The 21,962-nt window shown below is 43.4% G+C and overlaps 1 protein-coding gene across 2 annotated transcripts in view; it reads left to right on the forward strand.

The window, feature by feature from the left end:
• E2F7 (E2F transcription factor 7) overlaps positions 1-21,962 on the forward strand; it is a 32,897-nt gene that overhangs the window by 4,718 nt on the left and 6,217 nt on the right. Inside the window, exons 3-11 of one of the 2 annotated variants that reach the window (XM_032647267.1) lie at positions 3,819-4,094; positions 5,221-5,389; positions 10,022-10,312; positions 11,557-11,715; positions 13,193-13,327; positions 16,275-16,460; positions 16,968-17,040; positions 19,186-19,681; positions 20,797-21,052. In XM_032647267.1, coding sequence (XP_032503158.1) covers positions 3,819-4,094; positions 5,221-5,389; positions 10,022-10,312; positions 11,557-11,715; positions 13,193-13,327; positions 16,275-16,460; positions 16,968-17,040; positions 19,186-19,681; positions 20,797-21,052 — 2,041 coding nt within the window. The remainder of the gene's footprint in view (positions 1-3,818; positions 4,095-5,220; positions 5,390-10,021; positions 10,313-11,556; positions 11,716-13,192; positions 13,328-16,274; positions 16,461-16,967; positions 17,041-19,185; positions 19,682-20,796; positions 21,053-21,962) is intronic. The other variant, XM_032647268.1, reaches the window with a different exon arrangement.

Below are 21,962 nucleotides of genomic sequence, written 5' to 3' on the forward strand. Positions count from 1 at the left end.
CAAGATCTTCTAATTACCAGGTCCTTTCCATGTCAGCTTACAGCTCAGTCATAATGCTGGTATAATAAATAATAATGATGATGATGGTGATGAACATTTGCACAGCACTTCACAGACTACAAACTGCTTTCACTCTCATTATCTGATCTAATCCTCACAGCAACTGCATGGCAGGTAAGCCAAGGTGCATCACCTCCATTTGCACATGAGAACTGGAGAACCTGTTTCCTGGGGACTCTCTCCAGGCCCCCTCTAATTGAAGAGGTGGTTTCCAGGGTGTTGCAGCTTGACTTCCTGGCAAGCAGATCTGACGTGGAGATTAGTATGCAGGTGGTTTATTAGGGAGCGCCCTGGGGATGGGAGCCCATTTAAGGGAAGGGAAGGCAGCAGAATTAGACAGAGGGAGAAGCAGAGCTGCAGAACAGTCTCAGTGGAAGTTGGGTTTACCCCATAGGGAGTTCTGGGACGACCCCTCGGAGGAGTCCTGAGTTGGGGTAAGGGGACCAAGCTGTTACAGGTCAATGCTGCCTCTCCCAGCCACTGAGGACAGTACCGGCTTCTCGGGAAGGCGTGTGATCCCGGATGAGTCAGCCCTCTTCAGCCAAAGCGTGAAGAAGCTTACTATTGGCATTACTCCAGCAGCTGGGGAAATGAGTCATTCATTCCAGAAGTGAGCCAGGTGCATCCCAGTGTCCACCACATGGCTGGGTAGCCTTGCTGGAAAGCCTTGGAGATATATAATTTGGTCTGAACCCCTTATTTCAAAGATCGGAAACTTGGGCCCAGACAAAATGAACAATTTGTGCAGTATCAGAAAGATATAGAGTGGAGTCAAAACCGCTCTATTTCTGAATTCTCATTCCAATCCCCTTTCCTTTGCCTTCTACAGTGTCAGGATTGCAGGATAGACAGACAGATGGATCAGGATGTGATTAGATTGCAGCTGACTTTCTGCCCACCTGAAACCTCAGAAAACAATTTGCTTGGCATTTTTTTCTGTTGAGTAGAGGTGTGATAACGATCGTAACCTACCATGTGACATAACTCCCCTCCTACTTTAAGTATTACTTAAACTGTAGTGAAAATATGTCAAAGTGCTGGAGGAAATAATTCATCTGAATTGCTCCTTGGTAGGGAAAAAATAGGAGCTCAGTGTTCCTGGGAGGACAGGTACCATGAGGGCCGTGGAGAAGAAGGATGAATCTCTGCACCTCAACAAGCCTGGGACACGCCCTCCACCATTGGGATACCTTTTGAAATAACTAGATAATCAAGGTCCTGTGTTCCTTGAGCACATGCAAAGGGGAAGGCATTGTGCCAAAAACTGTGAGGAATGGGACGTGTGGAACTAGCTCCCTGACCTCCAGAAGTGCACAGTCTCGTCAATGAGACAAGACACATGCCCAGGGAGTTAAATAGCAGTACAGTGTGCTATGTTATATTAGCTCTGAGGGCCAGGATGGATGGTAATAAAGAACAGGAAGTGGAGCAGGGGGAGAGAGAATAGCTAAGTTTTATTGAGTGTTCACTATATGCCAGGAACTATTCTCATAACTCTGGAGATCAGTGTTTTTATGAACTTCATTTTCAGTTGAGAGAATTAAAGTGAGAAGGGAATTGCCTGCTTTCACCCTGCTGATAAGTAGCAGAGGCCGGTAAGCTGGCCCTACCAGCCCATGTGCAGAACTGCTTCCCGTGCTGCCTCTCCATAGAGGCTAGTGGGGACCTGTGGCCTGCTGGATACCTTTTGTTGGAGCTGCGAAAAAGATAACTTCCTCCCAATTCACACCCAGGACAAGCTTACTTCTAGATGCAGAATTTTGGAAACTTCTGCTGTCAGCTATTTCTTGCCTTACCAATGACTTTTATACTGAATGAGGTTGTATGTGACCTTGGGCAAGGCACCCTCTGTGTGCCTCAGTTTCTTCATCTGCAGGCTAGAAAAATACTACTACCTCGGTTACAGGATTGGATGAGGAGTTAATAGGTGTAAAGTGCATGAACCAGGTATCATGTGTAGCACATAATATGCACTCAGGACTTTCCCTTGAGAGTTCCCTTGTAGAAGACTTCATCAGAATTGTATACTAGTAGGGATTTGTTAAGAGATGTGAATAGATGCACTGCCTCAGGCCGGATGCTTACTGCGCCAGTGGCGTGAGAAATCATCACCCCCATCTCCACCCCTTTCCTGCTACCCTAGGACAGAACCTCACCATGGCTAGCTGCAGCTTCTGCTGATCCAGAAAACAAGAGTTGGCCTGCTACCGCAAACTCCAGTTTCTCCCAAACAATTTTTTTTAATTTATTTATTTAATTTATTTATTTTTGGCTGCGTTGGGTCTTCATTGCTGCGCGCGGGCTTTCTCTAGTTGCGGCGAGCGGGGGCTACTCTTCGTTGTGGTGTGCGGGCTTCCCATTTCAGTGGCTTCTCTTGTTGTGGAGCACAGGCTCTAGGCGCGCAGGCTTCAGTAGTTGTGGCTCGCAGGCTCTAGAGCGAAGGCTCAGTAATTGTGGTGCACGGGCTTAGTTGCTCCGCAGCATGTGGGATCTTCCCGGACCAGGGCTCGAACCTGTGTCCCCTGCATTGGCAGGCAGATTCTTAACCACTGCGCCACCAGGGAAGTCCATCCCAAACAATTCTTTTTCCTTCTTCATATGTTGCTCGTTTATAGGAAAACACTTTTTTTTAAACCACTGTTCAGCCAAAATCCAAGCATGCAATAATCTATAGAGTGATATTGTGTGCAGGAAAGGGAGTGACAAATATGTAATTCATCCACCTTCCTAATTACGTAAAGGCACTACTACCTGGAGGTGAGTTCAACTATGGGAAGAGCAGAATCTTTCTGGGTTTGAATGGCAAAAACTTATTTTAGGGGAAAGAAATTTGTTTCGGTAATTTAGTAATTCCAAACGCGAGTTGTGTGTACTTAGTCCTTTTTCTTAATGGATTAATGAACCCATCATTAATCTTTTCTTTTAATTATCTAAGATAGTTTATTCAAAGAGTCTGGGGGAAGGTGCTAGGCCACAAACTATTACCAAGCTGCAACACATTACGAACAGAACTTGAGAGTTCAGCACTTAGAAACCTCTACAGTCATTCAGTCGATCTGGCCCGTGACATCTAAACCTGTGCTCAGTGGTCTCTTCTTGTCGAACAAGCTGTAGGTCAAGTTGAGTGGCAAACTCAAGAGAGTCACATGTGATGGGAGTTGCATATGAGTCCTATGAAGTAAGACCATGTATCAGTCTCTGGGAGTTTTCAGTCTGTGAAAAACCCTGGTCCTTAACCAGGGGTAGTTTGAGAAGCACTGCTCTGGGGGAGTGACATTAGATAGCTGGGTGGTTTGAAACGTGGCATTTTGTTGGATGCCCTTCCATTATTCTGTCCTGGTAATTGCTCTATTAGCCCTGGTGAACACTGAACAAAAGCATAATTGCTCTTCACTAGTGCAAACTCATAAGTAGTGTTTAAAAAAATATGTCACTTAGAAGCAATATGGGCTCAACCCACATTTGCTCTTATTATCATCCCCGCCTATTACAAGCATCCACCAGCGACGCATAACACTCATGACTTCTTTCACAGAGGTGCTGTGAAAAACATGCTTAAAGGGAGTAGCAGCCACTCTTCGGTTCCCATGGATCCTTCTGTTTATTTTCATTAGTCCTACCTATCCTGATACTTTTCAGCCCTGAACACATAGGTCTGTTTGTATTTTCATGACTTAGTGAATAATGGGAATAAAGTGTACTGTTAGCTGATACCTGCCCTTTCTCATTTTCACTAAAAGGTCTCTTTTTTAAAATAGGAAAATATATTTGTTGATCGCTCAAGGATGGCCCCAAAGACGCCAATAAAAAATGAACCAATTGACTTATCGAAACAAAAAATCTTCACTCCAGAAAGAAATCCCATCACTCCTGTTAAGCTTGTCGACAGACAGCAAGCAGAACCATGGACACCCACCGCTAACCTGAAGATGCTCATTAGTGCTGCCAGCCCAGACATAAGAGACCGAGAGAAGAAAAAAGGACTGTTCAGACCCATTGAGAACAAGGATGATGCATTTACAGACTGTCTGCAGGTAAACAGGCTGTGCTTCTAAGACCTTTCATAGAATTTTAAAATGTTTACCTGATTATTAAAAAGTCACAGAATTCTCAGTTTTTCGGTTACTATTGAGTCAAAAGCAGTACTCCACTTAATCTTTTTATTTATTTACAGCTGAAGTGGAACTCTTATTCTATATCTCATTTTTCATAATGAATGCTTTCTTTTCTTCTGTATGATACTGTCTTCACCAGTACACATTTTTAAATGATAATTTTTTTAAGCAATGATATTTAATAATTTTGATTTAATGAAGAAATTTGGATTTTTTTTAATGCTGCCATGAATTATAATTGTTGCTTTGATTTTAAGGGTAATATTAATCTAAATGTTTTTGACTTGGGGAATTTTATCATTCTCACGTATGTTCAGTTCGTTGGTTTGGGGCTTTAAAGTTAAATCATCTTTAAATTACCTGTCCTGTAGGGAACCAGAGCTACTGAACAAGCAGCATATCTATACTTTTAAAAAAAACTTTTTCCTGGGGCTTGAACTGAGCCTTTTTCAAATGTGAGTTGATAAGACAAGGACACTAGTTTAATGTACTTACAATAAGAAAGAATAACGAAGAATAAGATTTAGCTCCCCTGTTCAGTTCCATCAACCCTTGGTAAATTGTGAACAATAAAGAGTTTGGTGACACACTGCAGGCAAGTACATCTCAAATTTTCACGTTAATAGGAATTACACAGGATCTTAGGAAGAGACAGATTCTGATACATCAGGTCTGAGGTGAGGCCTGAGGTTTTATACTTCTTAACATGCTCCTGGTGGTGCTGATCTCAGTCTAACAAGCACGCTAGTAGCAAGGGTGTAGCAACCTATAAATCAAGGCTGTAGCAACCTATAAATGACTGCATTGTTCATTTTTTATTTTAAACAGTAGACTCAGCCTCAAATCACAAAGGAGGAAAAGTTCAGTTCAGAGAAAGCAATAGGTAAAATGTTAAGAAAATTAGATTAGGAAATGCATTTTAACCAGAATCTAGGATGGTATGGATTTAGATGTTCCCCTCCACTCGCCAATACCACCCATTGCAATTTCTCTGTTAAGATGTTAACTGTGACATTTCCCCCCTCCCTCTGTCTGCCCTCTGTAGCTTGATGTTGTTGGGGACAGTGCTGTGGACGAATTTGAAAAGCAAAGGCCAAGCAGAAAACAGAAAAGTTTAGGACTCCTGTGCCAGAAGTTTCTAGCTCGCTATCCAAGTTATCCACTGTCAACTGAGAAAACTACCATCTCCCTAGATGAAGTTGCTGTCAGTCTCGGTATGTATCGTGGGATCACCTGGAGGCCTGTCTCCAGTTACGGTGAGAAGTTGATTCCTCGGGCAAGCCAAAGGCTTCAGATCACCTCCTTTACTAAGTAAAGAGCTGACCCTCAAAAGAGTGAGGACAGGGGCTTCCCTGGTGGCGCAGTGGTTGAGAGTCCGCCTGCCGATGCAGGGGACACGGGTTCGTGCCCCGGTCCGGGAAGATCCCACATGCCGCGGAGCGGCTGGGCCCGTGAGCCATGGCCGCTGAGCCTGCGCGTCCGGAGCCTGTGCTCCGCAACGGGAGAGGCCCGCGTACCGCAAAAAAAAAAAAAAAAAAAAAGAGTGAGGACAGAGGAGCAGGTAGAGCTTTTCTTCTGTCATCATCATTATGCATAGAATTCCAGGGAGCCTTTTAGGCCTGAGGGTCAAACAAATATTTGGTTTTTTTAAGCTTAAAAAATATGTTTACAGAAGACTCACATTACAAATTAATATCTAATATCTTAATCCCATGTTATTTCAGACAGACTCAAAAGATATTTAGAAATACCCTTCTGTTTATTTTTTAAAATGCTTCAAAGAGTTCAGAACTGGTGTTATTTTTGTTATAAAGCACGATTTGAAAGCGAGAGCATTATGTTTGAAGCCCTATACTGTGACCTTCACAGCAAGTCTGCCCAACTAGTAAAAGCACATCTGGATATAACTCAAAGAGCTAAGCCTTATAACAAAGAGGAATACACCCATTCACATGGCGTGGGTGTGTGTAATGTGCAGTGGTGTCTGGACTATAAATATGCAGACTGCTGATTCAGAATAGAGACTCCTAGTGGACGTGGATTGCAGTTGGTTTCAGAATGAACATACTGTTGACAATAAATAAGTAGAAATCACATGATTTGAAGATGTCAGAGTGTCCCCTTAAAAGATTAGGAGGGTTTGCATACAGGGGAGAAAAAGGCTCGAAGAAATCAGCCCAGTAGTCTTTATGATAGAGTATATTTTTAGTTTGTTTATTAGTTCTATATCTTCCTGTAGCTCAAAGAATGTGACCCAGTAGATGATGATCACTCTGAATGATTCAAACTGATGGCTAAAAAGATTTTATTTGCTGGAAATTGAGGTAATGAGGAACCAGTGTGTTGTGATGGGAAGACCATGGGCTGTACTTTGAGTAAGACAGAGCTGGATTTCAAGCCCAGCTCTCTAATTTATAGACTGTGAGAGCTTTAAAAAGTTAATTATTCTTTTCTCAACTACAGCCTAGGGACCATAGCACCTACCTTGCAGAAACTTAGAAAAGTTGGGGATAATGTCAGTAACATGCCCAACTCAGAGCCTGGCTTACTCTTATTGCTACATGGAACAGTTTCTACTCAGCTCTCATTAGAGGTACTCCCCCCACCCCCTCCACCATCTTCAAGCCATCCTGTGATCCTCTACAGGAAGCAGAGGGCTTTGACGGGGAGCCATTTTAGAACCCGGAAGTAGAATACAGTATTCTGGCATTGGTAGCAATGAACCAAGAAGGGGAAGGTGAGCCAGCTGGACAGAGGCTTGGTGTAGACATAGCTGAGGAACCGGGTCCGGAAACTAGTCTTAAGAAGATGAGGGTTGGGACTTCCCTGGTGGCGCAGTGGTTAAGAATCCGCCTGCCAATGCAGGGCACACGGGTTTGAGCCCTGGTCCGGGAAGATCCTACATGCCGTGGAGCAACTAAGCCCGTGCGGCCGCAACTACTGAGCCTGCGCTCTAGAGCCGCGAGCCACAGCTATGAGCCCTCGTGCCACGACTCCTGCAGCCCGCGCGCCTAGAGCCCGTGCTCCCCAACAAGAGAAGCCACTGCAGTGAGAAGCCCATGCACTGCAACGAAGAGTAGCCCCCGCTCGCCGCGCAACTAGAGAAAGCCTGCGCTCAGCAACAAAGACCCAACACGGCCAAAAATAAATTAAAAAAAAGAAGATGAGGGTAAAACAACAGATCATACGATGTCTTTCTCATTGGGGTTCACGAAGCCACCTTCCTCCATATACCCAGGCCACATCAAGAGTCCTTGCACTGATATCAGTGCAGAAGACAAAAGATTAGATGTTGGAAAGCTACATTACAGGTCCCAGGGAGGACAGAAGAGTGGGATCCTACTCTCATATGGGCTGTAAATCCCCATGTTATAACCGCCTGGAACAGAATGCCAAAGATTTTTGCAACAGCTTCCTGCTGTCTCACAATTTCCAAGACCTGCCAGATGAACCTGCCATCTCTCTTCACGTGAGATCGTAAAAATGGAGTCCCTTCCTAGAAGCTGTTTCAGGGGTAACCATCTCCTGGCATTGAGTCTAAACTCCTGCTCTATCCCAGGTCACAAGCTTTAAGACCATATTTTAACCAACGATGTGCAAAGCATTCAAATTGCATTCATTCCCAGTTTCTGGTCTCATGTAGATTCGATACTGATATTATAGATAAGAGGTTAAAGAACTGGGAGTGACTTTAGTAAATGGAAAGTTACACAGCCTGGGAAACTATTTATTGGGCTGAGATGCTCTTGATAAGCTCTGTGGGGCATAAGGGAAGCATGGTAACAATTGGTAAATCTCCAAGGGCATAACTAATGCCATGCCTACGATTAATCGGATTGCCTTGAATACAAAAGAAAAAGAAGGCTCAATGCCAGGGAAGACTTTCCTGGCAGAGCAAGCCCCAGAGTTACCTGCAGGACTTGAGACCTGTGACGTGGGAAGTTTAGGTGCACCCAGCCAGTGGACAGTTAGTCCAGATTGCGAAGGTGAGTGATTATTCAGACAAGTAGCTGCCTATGGGCTTTTGCCAGCACCACCTTCTGAACACTTATGGTGCATAGCAAGCATCATCTTCCTCTCTTAGTTGTCCAAATCTTCCTTTATTTCTTGAGATGTCTAGCCACTAGATGGAGACTTAGCAGCTTGTGTCTAATACAGAATAACAAAACAGCCAGACATATGGCTGGCCCTGGGCTGTCTCAGTTGCATTCACATGACATTTCTAATGGGAAGGTTTGTAACGTTCCACTCTCAACAAGATGTGTTAATATATGAAAACAGACTGGAATAAGGAGCCAGGCAGATCCGGACAAGGGGCTGCTGACTGCTCTGGCCAACACCTTCCAGCAGGCATCTGGCACCAAAGCCTGGGCTTTTGAGAGTGAAGAGCCTTTCCAGGTCATGAGCCGAAATGTTCTGACTGCAAAATGCCTCTTCATGCATGGGGTAGAATTTCCTCTCAGCTCCACAGTTTTCATTGTAACCTGATTTATTTCTTGTGTTAAATCTTTGAAAGGCCAAGAGCTATGTGCACCAAGTCTGCGCTGATTATAGAACAGCTCTTGGCAAGTGAAGAGAAAGAAGGCATTTTTGTAGCTGGGCCAGTCTTCTGAGAGATGCCTGGAGGCTTTTGTTACGGATACTTAGGTGAGAGCACAAGGGGCCAGTTGAGTCCCCAAAGCCTAAGGGCCTATTGCATAACAGGATGAGTCAAGATGGAAGATTTAAAAATCTGTTTCTACTGTCACCTCTTATGCTAGCAGGAATTTTAGGTATCTCCAGTGCCACGCAGGAAGTTCTGATATTTACCAAATAACATACAAAGAGTAGATAAATTAACACCTATCAGAAACCCTTTAAGTTTATGATCACATTTAATGCTCATCATTTTATGAGATAAATACTAAGGCACAGAGAGATTAAGTAACTTCCCAGGCTCACCCGACTAGTAAGGGATAACGCAGGGATTCCAATTCATGCAGTCTGACCCTGAAGCCCCCGCACTTAACCAGCGTAAATATTTTTAGTAAATTCAATAGACTGCTCGTAATCCTGGCTATTTAGGGAGTGTTGGGAAAGTGGGTAGGGAATTGATGAACTGGATGGTCAGCCTCTGCTAGAGTTTCTGTGCTTTATTAATGGGCTGTTTGGCAGGATACAGTGAATGGGAGCCCAGGGAGAGTTGTCCACAGGTGTGATGAGCAGAGGGCGGCCTGTACGTTGTTCCAGCCCTGGCACTAGCTTCCTCCAGCAACTTGAGAAGGGTGCCCAAGCCCTTGACTCCTGAGTTGCCAGTGCAAAATGGGAAACAAAATATTTACCATCTGTTTTCCTTACTGGCCATTAAGAGAATTAACAAGTAATTTTTTCACATCATTCAAACTCCAGGAAAGGAGAATATGGTCCAATAATGAGTTAACAGTTACTGGACACAGTTCTATAGTCTGTATAACTAGGATTACAAGTCAAAATCAACCATCCAACATTCATCAAGCATTTATTACTGTGACGTGTGTTGCTGAAGCCCACCAGTTTTAACGCACTGAAATGTTCATGTGGTTTGCCTAACAGGTCCAAAGAAAGTTGCTCTACTATTTATGTAATACAGATGGAACTGTCATCCATCTCAAGGTGGATGTTTATCCTAGATCTTATCGAGAGTTGGATCCCAAGAAGAAAAAAATTTCTTTTGCTTGCATTCATATAGTATGAATTTGTTGAGCAATTATATTTGCTGGGCAGAGTATCACACAAAATAATCCACAGACAAGGTCCAAGCCTTCAAGGACTTTATACTCAAAAATGTTGGTCGGCATGATGATGGCTGGCTTCTCTTTTTCAAACAGGCGTTGAAAGGAGACGCATCTACGACATTGTGAATGTGCTGGAGTCGCTGCATCTGGTCAGCCGGGTGGCCAAGAATCAGTACGGCTGGCACGGACGGCACAGCCTGCCCAAAACCCTGAGGAACCTCCAGAGGCTAGGAGAGGAGCAGAAATACGAAGAGCAGATGGCCCACCTCCAACAGAAAGAGCTCGACCTGATGGATTATAAATTTGGGGAACGCAAAAGAGATGGCTGTCCAGATTCCCAGGATCCACAGTTACTGGATTTCTCTGAACCGGACTATCCCTCTTGTGAGTCCACGGTACCCACACGAGTAATGGCAGGGAGAGGGCGATGGTGTCTTCTGAAGAGAGTCACTGCTAAGATGGGAGGAACCAAATGGACCACCCTGGAGGGAGATGTCCTCTTATTCTCTCTCCTGAAGACAGGGAGACAGATGGCTTCCCGACTGGGCTGCCCACTCAACCTCACTGAAAAACTGTCTAGTAGCAGTTTCACTTGGTATTTGGTGTGTTTGGACCGTAGATCTCGAACAGCGCTCCCGTTTCAGATTGACAGCCCCATGCTGATTCCTGCTTGTGAGCCTTTAAGGAAAATTTACTTGGAAAGAATTTCTCTCTCCAAAGGATCCTATTTGTTTAATTATATACTGGAGTAGATGACTTAGAAAAGAACCCCATTAGCAGAAAATACTGATTAGAAAGATGAACAACCTTTATTTGATGCAGTTTTTTTTTTTTTTTTACTTATATTACATTGTTCTTCCCCTCCCAGCTCATATTTATGCTGTCCCTCCTTTAACCATTGATCTGCATTCTCACCCTGCTGCTCCTTGCTAAGATAATAAAGTGCAGGTATCCCTAACGTTTCACTTGCTTTTATAAGCAATAGGAATGGAAGGGTGGGCCTGGCTTTCGTTCCATTTACTACCTCATGCCTTTTAATTCCACCCTATGAGCCAGTTCTTATCCTCATAACCAGAGGAGACAGCCATCTGTCGGCGATGGTTTGCCTGCCATCAATGGCAACACACATCTAATCAGTGTCTCCTATTTACTTATTATTTCTTCACTTATTTCTGAAAAGCAATGGAAGAGGTGGGTGCCTACTATGTGGAGGGTACAGTCTAGCTATTGTGGGCTCAGAGACATAAAAGTGGAGACCTTGCCATTGAGGGAAGAGTTGATGTTCTGAAAATAGTTCCTGGTCCCTAACTCTATCCTTTTATCCCTCTACTTTGATCTTTTCCAAAACTGCTTCAGGAAAACTACTTCATGGCTTCTATTCAATGAAGTATGAATATAAAGCATTTCAGAATTTATACCTACTGTAATTTTATGACCCACAAGAAAATCTGTCTTATTTCTTTGTGAACCATCTTTTTATGATGTGTGTCCAACAGGCTTCCGCTGATCACTGTAACAAGAGTGATGTTTCCATCTGCTGATACAGTTAGATAGGTCTGGCAAACTAGAAGTACAGTTTCTCTTGTGGTAAATTACGTTTTGACGCTTTTGTTTTATTCCCTTTGTAGCATCTGCAAACAGTAGAAAAGATAAGTCCCTGAGAATTATGAGCCAGAAGTTTGTCATGCTGTTCCTGGTCTCCAAAACCAAGATTGTTACTCTTGACGTGGCTGCCAAAATACTGATAGAAGAAAGCCAAGATACGCCGGATCACAGTAAATTTAAAAGTAAGCATCTTCACCTAAATCCACTTATTAGCACAGAAAGAGTGGGATGTCATATGCTGATGTTTGCTGCCTCAGAGATTTAAAAACTTATTTTTTTTTTTGAGACGTGCACTCCTTCCTGCCTTCATAAAGGTTCTTGGTGCTGTGAGAGGTAAGCTGGTCACATACCAGAATTCCTGTGAAAGTTCTGTCCCATATGCCTTTTCCCCGGCAGAGTGGATGGTAGAAGCAGAATGGCATCCCATAAATGCAGGTCAGGGAGGATGTAAGAGGCTTTGCATTTCTCTTTAGTATCGCTGCATCCAAGACGGAATGTCTGAGTTTTCTTTCCCTTCTTTCCTTGCCCCCTGCATACTCTTCTGATGGGTGGACATGAAAGTTGTCTACAGGTAAGAACCAGAGGAATGAGCAGGGTAGGGTATAGGGGTGGTGGGACATGGCTGCTGGACGAGGAAAGTGTTTCCAAGTTTCACACCCCGTGCATCTTCCTTTTGCATCAAACCTGGGTCCTGAGCCAAAGGCCCTTGGCTCCTGGTAGCTCATTCAAGCCCTGAGAAACCATGAGCTGAACATTCTCTAGCTTTTTTTTGTTTGTTTCCAGCTAGAAGTATAGCCACCCTGTGGGAGAAATGACTAGATAAAATCCAGCTCTATCAGGATTGGGAAGACTATGGCATCTGGGGTGAATGCTTGATGTTTCTGGTCGGTAATCAAAGCCCTTTGCTTGATCCTAGCCCTAAGTTCAAGTAGGTTTCCGACCTATACGTTGATTTCTTGAGTAGAACTTACTTTGTGGGCATCATCCTGCCTGTTTAATGTGTTACCACCCCTCTGAATTTCTCCCCCAATCCCTGTACTTTCAAATGTCTCTCACAAAACCTCTTCAGGCTCAGGGAATGCCCATCCCACCCCTCCCCCGCTGGGTGGCCAGAACACTGGGATTAAAGGTGAGGCGCTGCCTGTCTTCAGCACAGTCATACCTCGTAACCTTGAGCCCTAGACAGTCTGTGTGCCCAGCAGTGCAGCCTCTCAGGAAGCTCTGGGGAATCCCTGTCATTTTCACAGCCTAGCTGCCTGATGGAGCAGGTGCCACCACCTCCTGCTGGAAGAAACTCCAGGCAAGCTTTTGACGAGCCACAGATCAGAATTACATTTCCTAAGCCTTTCATTACAGCCCATTTCCCTCTCTTGGTACGTTTGCAATCACAGCGATCCTGGCCTGTCACCAGGTTCCTCTTGTACGAGGTGTGAAGTTGTGGAAATGGGAGAACACAGTGACCTTCTCTTAGTAGTGTCATCAGATACATAAGTCCTGGGTGATTTCACGCCGGAGCCACTGGTCTCTTCACGCTACCCCACTGCTCTCTGCTAGAGGCTTATATATGGTGGCTAGAAAGTGACCTGTCACATAAACGAAAACGTAATGGTGTTGCTGACCAATGTATGGTGTGACCGCAACTGTCTTTATATCTTCTAGCAAAGGTACGACGCCTCTATGACATAGCCAATGTTCTGACCAGCTTGGCACTGATAAAGAAAGTGCATGTAACAGAAGAGCGAGGCCGGAAACCCGCCTTCAAGTGGATTGGGCCTGTGGATTTCAGTTCCACTGGTAAGGCATGGTTTTGCTAGGGACCATTTTATGTATAATCCCCAGTTCTTTTCCAAATCATACACCCACCACACAGTGAGATTGATCTTCACCTTCATTTCCCATCACCCACATCACATTCAAAATTAGACTAGTGACATCAGTCTTGGAACAATGAGCCTTAGTCTACAAATGGTTATGCTGGTTGGCTTACACACAGATAACTTAGAACCTGGCAGTTTCTGGAACTATTAAATCACAGCTCTTTTGCATTTTTTATTTTATTCCAAAGTTCCTGGAAGTTTGGGACTGAGGATTAAAAATGACACTTCATAAAATAAAAATTTTTTCAATTTTTTAAAATGACACTTCTTTTGAACTCTGGTTGTTTCTGCATTAGCAGAATAAAACATTGTTTTTCTTTGAAATTCCAGATAATGTAAAAATTATATCAATTACTATCCCAAAACTAATATATGGTAAGATGGCTTCTAAATATAGTATGGATGTAATGAACACCTTTTTCGTAATTTATTTAAAAAGTTGCTAATGTCATAATTTTACTAAATTAGAGCAAAAGAGGGTATTGTCTTCTGCTTACTTCAAAAGTAATATTTGCACAACCGGGGACTGGATCCTTCTGCACCAGCTACTTTATGTATGGCTATGCTGCCTGGAAAAAAGCCATTAAAGTTATTTTTAAGTTACCTTTCCAATTTTAGTCTTAGTATAAGTTCCGGCACTTAACCCAGGCTTATAACAGATATCGCTCTCTACCTCATTTGTAACACATTATTCACTTAGGAACTAGATGAAACCACTTAAAATCAAGTCTAATTAATTCAACCCAGCAAGTACTTACTGCATGTGGACTATACAGGCATACTTCATTTTATCGCACTGTGCAGATACTGTGTTTTTCACAAATTGAACGTTTGTGGCAACCCTGCGTTGTCAGGTGATGCTTAGCATTTTTAGCAATAAAGTATTTTTTTAACTAAGGTATGTACATTGTTTGTTTAGATGTGATGGTACTGCACACTACAATATAGTGTAAACCTAACTTTTTTTTTTTTTTTTTTTTTTTTTTTTTTTTTGCGGTACGCGGGCCTCTCACTGTTGTGGCCTCTCCCGTTGCGGAGCACAGGCTCCGGACGCGCAGGCTCAGCGGCCATGGCTCACGGGCCCAGCCGCTCCGCGGCATGTGGGATCTTCCCGGACCGGGGCACAAACCCGTGTCCCCTACATCGGCAGGCGGACTCTCAACCGCTGCGCCACCAGGGAAGCCCCGTAAACCTAACTTTTATATGTACTGGGGAACCAAAAAATTCATGTGACTCGCTTTATTGCAGTGGTCTAGAACCAAACCCGCAATATCTCCGAGGTTTGCCTGTTCTAATGCCGTGAGAGATTCAAAGACGTATGTGATACAGCCCCTGCCAGCGTGAAGTGTACAACTTTGCCACTTTCTACTCCTCTGCTTCTGGCTTCTCCTGGTCTTTTCACCTGTGAAGCTCTCTTCCCCCTTTCAACATAAAAATATTCTACTCAACCTTCAAGATGTCACTCAAACATCAGCTCTTGCATGAAGTTTTTCCCTGATCACCCAGAGCAGAGTGCCTCATCTAAACGATTGCAGTTTAGCATCATGCTATTGTACTTGGTGATATTATGCTTTGTCCCCGCTGTACAATTTTGAGGGCAGACACAGTTTTTATTCACCTTTGATTACACCCTGGTACCCAAATCAGTGCTTTATGCACTTCAGTTGGTTAATGAGCTTCTACTGAAGGTGTATAATTAGCACACATTTGAAAATTAGATAACTCTTAAGCACTACACATGGCAGTAGTGGCTCGGTAGGAATTAAGAGAGGATATGGGTTAAGTTCTTCCCAGTGATCTCTAAGGGATCACTGTCCTGATGTCCAATGTCTTGAGAGCCATTGTTTTATATATTTTGTCCAATATTTTATTTGTTTCAGGAAGGAGTATAGATATGATCCATTACTATCTTGACCCATTTTCTTCTTTTTGATACTATAACTTCTGATTTTTTTTTTTAACTTCGGATTTTCTAAACAGAACATCTGTTGGGGTTTTGTTATAAGAAAAAGAAAACTGTAAGGTGATTTTCTTTTTCAATATTTGTGTGTTTTAGAAAATGTAAGTCTAGCTGGGCCTTTCAGTTTATTAAATCAGTCTTATAATTTGAATGTACATGCTTTGAACTTACAAAAAAATAGCACAGATGAGCAGGGTAGGAATGACTATCTGAACAACAGGGGTCGTTTCTTTGTAGAATATAGGCCTGGTTCTGTATAGAAATTTCTGTCCTGATTTCACACAGGCTCATTTAAGCATAAAATGTGCCTCCGAGGCCCAGCCTTCTATTATCCTCACTGTTCTGCAGCATTTCAGCCGTGAAGTTTCTGCTGACCTTATTCCTTTGGTCACTTAGTAACTGAGCCTCCTACCGCATAAGAAAGAAATAATAAAGCATAATAATAGAAAACAGAGGTTCTTATACTCATTGCCCTAGGGCTGTGGCGTAAGAGGCTGATCTCCATTAACGTTAAAATCTCTAAATCTGCACGTTGGGCTGAGTATGATTGGGTTTTTCTTGGATATCTCTGCCCAAAGAAAGCATCTAAAATGTCAGGTCCATTCTAATTTGGGTTATAGAACATCCTGTTCTACTTTTGTTGCAGTTTAGATAATTTTAGAATATATATGGATTCAGTCTTACTTTAAAGTCATCCACTAACTTTTAAAAAGGACTAGTACAATACATTGAAAGAAATTGGGGTTTGACACAAGGCTTATAAAATTCCTTTGATTGTCTTAGTTTTTAATTTATAGGGTAGCTCCATTACAATGATAGGTCCTCAAAGCCATATCTTAAAAAGGCTAAAATTATCCTGAATTATAGCTGTATAACAACACTACCAATTCTCTTATTTATTTAGATGAAGAAATAGTGGATGTTTCTGCGTCTGTCCTACCAGAATTGAAAAGAGAAACATACGGCCACATTCAATTATGTGCAAAACAGAAGCTTGCTCGACATGGCTCCTTTAACTCAGATCAGGCTTCTGAGAGGATCCAGAGGAAAGTGAACTCAGAACCCAGCAGCCCTTACAGAGAAAAACAAGGTATCTGCCTTTACTTAATCCATGGAATCCATCAGTCACCATGTAATTGCAGCCCGACCCATGCACTGTCATTTTAAAGTGAGCTGACTCTAGGCTGTGCCTGTTTTATTCACTTACCTCAAGTGAAATGATTTGGGGGTGGGGGGCGGGTAAAAGAGTTGGTGACTTCAAGGTTATAAACATAGCCCCATGCCTGAAATTATTCTAGCCGGCCTTAAAAGATTGAAGATCATTTGGTTTGCCATGGTTGGCCTGTTTGATGCATCTCAGCAATTCATCAGACTTACAAAGCAATACTTGCTTTGTTTTGTTTTCTTACTAATCTTTGATGAGACCTGCATTCACCATTAACAGCTAGCTTCTGGACATTTCTCTATTTGAATCAAAACCAGAATGCATTTGAGATAGTCTTATAATCCCTGAGCTGTGAATAATGAATCCTGCTGTATATAATTGGTGTGTATAAGTCCCCTGCTATATTCACTAGACCTTCATTTTCCTTTTTAGGGTCAGGTGGCTACTCCTTAGAAATCGGAAGTCTGGCAGCTGTCTACAGACAGAAACTAGAAGACAATTCACAGTAAGTAGTCTTAAAAACTCCAAGTGTATTTTTTTCTGTTTCCTAGTCTTAACTTTGACTAAATTGAAATGCCACCCATCAAAAGGTAAAATTTAACAGTCCTGCTCAAAAGTCAGTCGTTTGTTTATTAAGAATTATGTAAGTTTCCCCCTTGTGCCCAACACTGTGCAGGATATGGCATCAGGGACACAAAAGTATGAAAAATTTATTCCCCTAGGCCATGAAAGCTTACAAGGAAAAAGATAAATAAAAAGACAAATACAATGAGAAAAGACAAGTCACTGCTAATGTGACACTGAGAAATGACACATCATAGTCCCATGAATCACTTTGTCATCATCGTAGCTAACGTTGTTTATGAACTACCAGGTACTATTCCTGAAGTTTTATGTGTATTATCTCATCTAACATCACAAAAACAACCTTTTGAGGTTGGTACTATTATCCTCATTTTACAGAGAGGAAACTGAAATCCAGAGAGGTTAAGTAGCTTGCCCAAGGTTGCAATGCTATTAAGCGACAGAGCTGAATCAGATTTGGGATCTGATTTTCAAGGAAATCATGTATTAGCAGAGGAAATGCTAAAGCGAAGACAGGAGGGGTTTATAATGCCAGACATGGGAAGAAACAGATCGTTGAGCCAGGATCAGGGAGTGGAGGGGAAATAAACTGGTTAGTCTGGCCTTAATGATCTGTCCAAATAGGATCATGAAAGGAAGTATTTATAAGAAGAGCTTGGGATATTGGAGGTAAGTAGGTCAAGTTGGCAGAAAGCTTTGAAAGCCAAATTGAAGAGTTTGGATTTATTAGATGGATGGTAAAGAGTTATTGTAGGTTCACTGGAGAAGACCATTCTGGCTGCTTTAAGCAGGTGGGCTTGGAATAGAGAAGGGCTTCAGATTAGGAGATCATAGAATAGAGCATTCCTAGTCATTCTGGTCTGCTGTGGTGCTGGTCTGAGCCGTGTCAGCTGGGGATGGAAAGAAATGGAAATCAGTATAAGACAGTGAGTCGGCAAGAGTCACTGAAGTAGAAAAGAGTCATCACAAAGAACACCTGGGTCTCAGGTGACGGTGATCTTACTGGTGGAGATGGGGCGGTTTAAGGTGAACGGCCAGAGGTAGGGCAGTGGGTGCGACCATCAGCGTGGGCACGTTGTTTCATGGAGCTGAGTGATAGCCATCACTTGTTCCGGGAGGCTGTGGTTGGAGAGCTTTACTCACCTCTGCAGCCCCATGCACTCCGCTTATTCCCAGCACCACAGGGGGCGAGAACGTGGGCAAAATTGCTCTCAGTGATTCCCTCACAGAGGTTTAGGGAAATCCCTGTTCTCTATTTACTAGTCCTTAAAGGAGTCTCAAAAGAGTCTTCCTCATCTACTTGCAAAATAATACTAAAAATATAAACATGCTTTCTAGTATTTGGAAATTTTTCTTTATAAAAGGCCCAGACATCGTTTATAATCTAGATTGAGGGGACTTAATTTTGAATGTGTGCTGCCTAAAAATTCTGTAGTAATATGGAGCAGAATGGGACAAGAATGACAGAAAATAATTTTGTAGATAAATTTATTTCCTCACTCACTGCCCACTTCATTTATCTCACAGAGGATTTGAGACAAACTAGGTATGTCCTTTAAATCAATGTCTGGCCTAGACTCTGTTATCTACCCAGGAGCTCTCACAGTGACTGTGAGGCCCCACTGGGTGACCTTCAGTGGGTGGATTAGCCTCTGAGCTTGTTTTCCTCCCTAGTAAACAGGGGCAGGGGGGATGGATGAGAGTAGCTAGTATTATAATAATTATGTGAAATTATTACCCTATTATGCTAGTCATCGTAGCATCTGTGTGCCTGGGAAGGGGTACGTGCTGGGTAGCTGATGGCTACTGGCTGTGGGAGAGGCAGGGGAGGAGCCTCTATTAGCCCTCACCTGAGATTCCCCCACCCCACCCCTAACCATCCATCCAGGTGATATGGTCATCTGCCTCTGGAGTCAGCTCACGGGCTCAGAGAGTGCGCTTTAATGGCATCCTGAGGAGTATTCTCTCACTCCTGCTTTGGTACATCTCTCTTTAGGAAAGCAAGAGTCAGGAGTTGGTAGAATGTGGTAACTGGATGGGTCCCACTCTGTTTCTTTTATTCCAGGGCAGAAGCTTTTGCCAATCAGAGAGCGATACCTCCGTCAAGCAGCCTGGAGGCCGCTGCTCCTTTCCCTGGCCTCTCTGTTGACTCAGAATACTGTGTTAATGCCTTGGCCCACCCAGTACTTTCCGTGGCTCCAACGGACTTGCAGGCCTTCTCTGCCCAGAATGGTCTGAACGGACAAGGAGGTGTCTCCCTCGCCTCTGCCGCCTTGGACGCGGAGAGCCTGAAGCCAGCTCTGCTGGCCGGCCAGCCCCTGGTGTATGTGCCCTCCACCTCGCTGTTCATGCTGTGTGGGAGCCTGCAAGAGCCGCCGTCCCCGGGGTCAGGGTCAGAGAGGGACAGCAGGGGCTCGGAAGGCACAGCAGAGCGCTCAGCCACGCCCTCAGTTCAGAAGCGCCTAGGGGAGGAGAGGAAGCCCCAGGAGGAGGAAGAGCCAGCCACGAAGAGACAAAGCAGGGACTACGAAGACGGCCCCCTCTCCCTCGTCATGCCCAAGGTAAGGGGTTCCGGTGGACGTGCTAGCTGATTGGCCTGTCGACCCGTAGTTCCTTCCCAATAGAGACACACAGATAAGCTACTGAGCCTGGAATAGGAAGCAGTGCATGTGTCACTTGTATAATTAAGCCCAGGACTGGCCGCCCCAAATAATCTTGCCATGAAGCAGTGCTGTAACAAAAGTGATTTTTATAAAAATCACACTTTGCATAAAACGCTAAAAAGTATAAAGGGAAAAAAACCTACCCATGATCCCACCACATAGAGGCAATCACTGTCAACATGTTTGTATATTCTTTCCCAGTCTTTTTTGCTATACTTTTTTTTTTTTAACACGTTGATGAAATAATCATCTTAATCCAGGGTGCACCTGGGGTCCACAGTCAAGAATGTAGGTGCCGTTTGGCCCTCAGTGTCTATGTCAGTGCTCGGGTCACTGCTCAGAGGGCCCGTTTCCCTAGCCACAAAATGAAAAGAACAAAACTCTGAGCTGTCCACAGTAGCCTTTCGGAGGTTAATGAGATATGACTGGTCAGACTCTCAGGAAGCAGAAGCACTCTCCCTGCCGCTGTTTGTAGAGGGTCAGGGAGGCACACCTCATGGAAATCAGTCCATTAATTAAGACCCTTCCTCCTCTATGCCTTCCTCCTGCCAGAATGAATTTTTCTAATTTTGTATATAGCCTGGGGTTGCAAAACGGAAGGAAAAGACTGACTGGTATATCTATATATACGTGTCTTAGATAACCAAGACAGCTTTGGGTCAGCCCTGCAATTCTTATCAAGCCCTAAAAGCCTGCAGCATCAACACCCTTTATGTGTTCCAGCTCAGAAATTTATTTCACAGTCTAAACACCATACCCAGTTTCCCATTATTAAAATCTCCATCGTTTCTGTGCTTAAGAAATCGTAAGCCTACAGAAGCGCATGACGTGACAGTGATCTTCAGGCCGTTCCTATAAATATGACAGAAACAACTGACATACACAAATCAGGGTGGCACACAGCTGTGTCTGACCTTTTTGTTTATATGTTAGCTATTTGGAGAAAGCTGTTATTATAATTTACTGCTGGGATTTTGACTTGCTTTTCTGGTTCCTGGTTGGGTTGTGCTTAGAAACCCTCAGATTCCACGGACATTGCCTCTTCCAAGACTGTGGATAAAAGGGGACCTGCACCCCATGAAGACATTCACATGAATGGACAACTTTCTGCTGCAAAGGAGGTTTCGGGGAAGGCTACAGCAGACTGCTTCATTTCTTCTGAGTGGGGAAATCCTTCTAGGAATACAGAGATAGAAAAGCCTTCGAAAGAAAATGAAAGCACCAAAGAGCCCTCTTTGCTGCAGTATCTTTACGTGCAGTCGCCAGCAGGTAAGGGGTGTCATGTCTTCGAGTCCCTTGGGGTACTCGGGTCATAAATTTGATGCTTGAATGTTTGTTCATGTCACCCGACCAAGCTGGTGCATTGATGAGCTGCCTCTGAGTCGTTTCAGTCCTAGCCCCTTGCTTTCTCCATTGACGAAATGAAGGCAGAGGCTGCTTTCACTTTCACCAACCTCACAGATAAGGAGAAAACAGTTAGGGCAGGTAATTTATTTTTAACGCATTCAACTTTACTTGGTAAAAAGCACAACGTATTCAAAAGGTGATTCTGTTTTTATAATTCAGCTGAATCTGGCAGTGGTTCAGTTTAACAATGTGAACGTCCTGGCCACCATGTGCAGCTCACATGCTGATCTCTTCAATATTCAGAAGTGCTGACATGTCCTTGTGGTCGAGTGCAGGGCAGGAGCGAGAGGGCTGGACATTAAAACCACTTACTATCTGCGTGAACTTAAGTATTCAGCCCTCCTCATTGGTAAAACAGCAATAATAAGAGCACCTGCTTCATGGGGGTGCTGTGAAAATTGGATTAAATTTAATAAGATAATACATCTAAAGCACTTAGAATAATAGTGCCTGACGCTTAGTAAGACTCAATAAATGCTCTTACTCTTGAAATAAAGCTGAAATATAACAGATACCTAATTTTTTAAATATGCATTGTGTACATGAGGCTGCTTTCTTGCAAAGAGACTTAAAGTGATTTTCTTCAATCCCTTGTTCCCGTCACAGGTTAGGTAGGTGTTTGTTATTTCTCATTTATCTAGAAAACATTCTTTATTGCTTTAGCAAATATTTTGTTAGGGCTTCGTCTAAGCACGCTACTCAGTGTTGCTGATACCTTAATAAATAAAAAAAACAGACCCGCCTTCTTCAGAATGAAAATGACAGCACAGCA

This window comes from Phocoena sinus, chromosome 10 (assembly GCF_008692025.1).
Source record: "Phocoena sinus isolate mPhoSin1 chromosome 10, mPhoSin1.pri, whole genome shotgun sequence".
In the NCBI taxonomy this organism is placed as follows: domain Eukaryota; kingdom Metazoa; phylum Chordata; class Mammalia; order Artiodactyla; family Phocoenidae; genus Phocoena; species Phocoena sinus.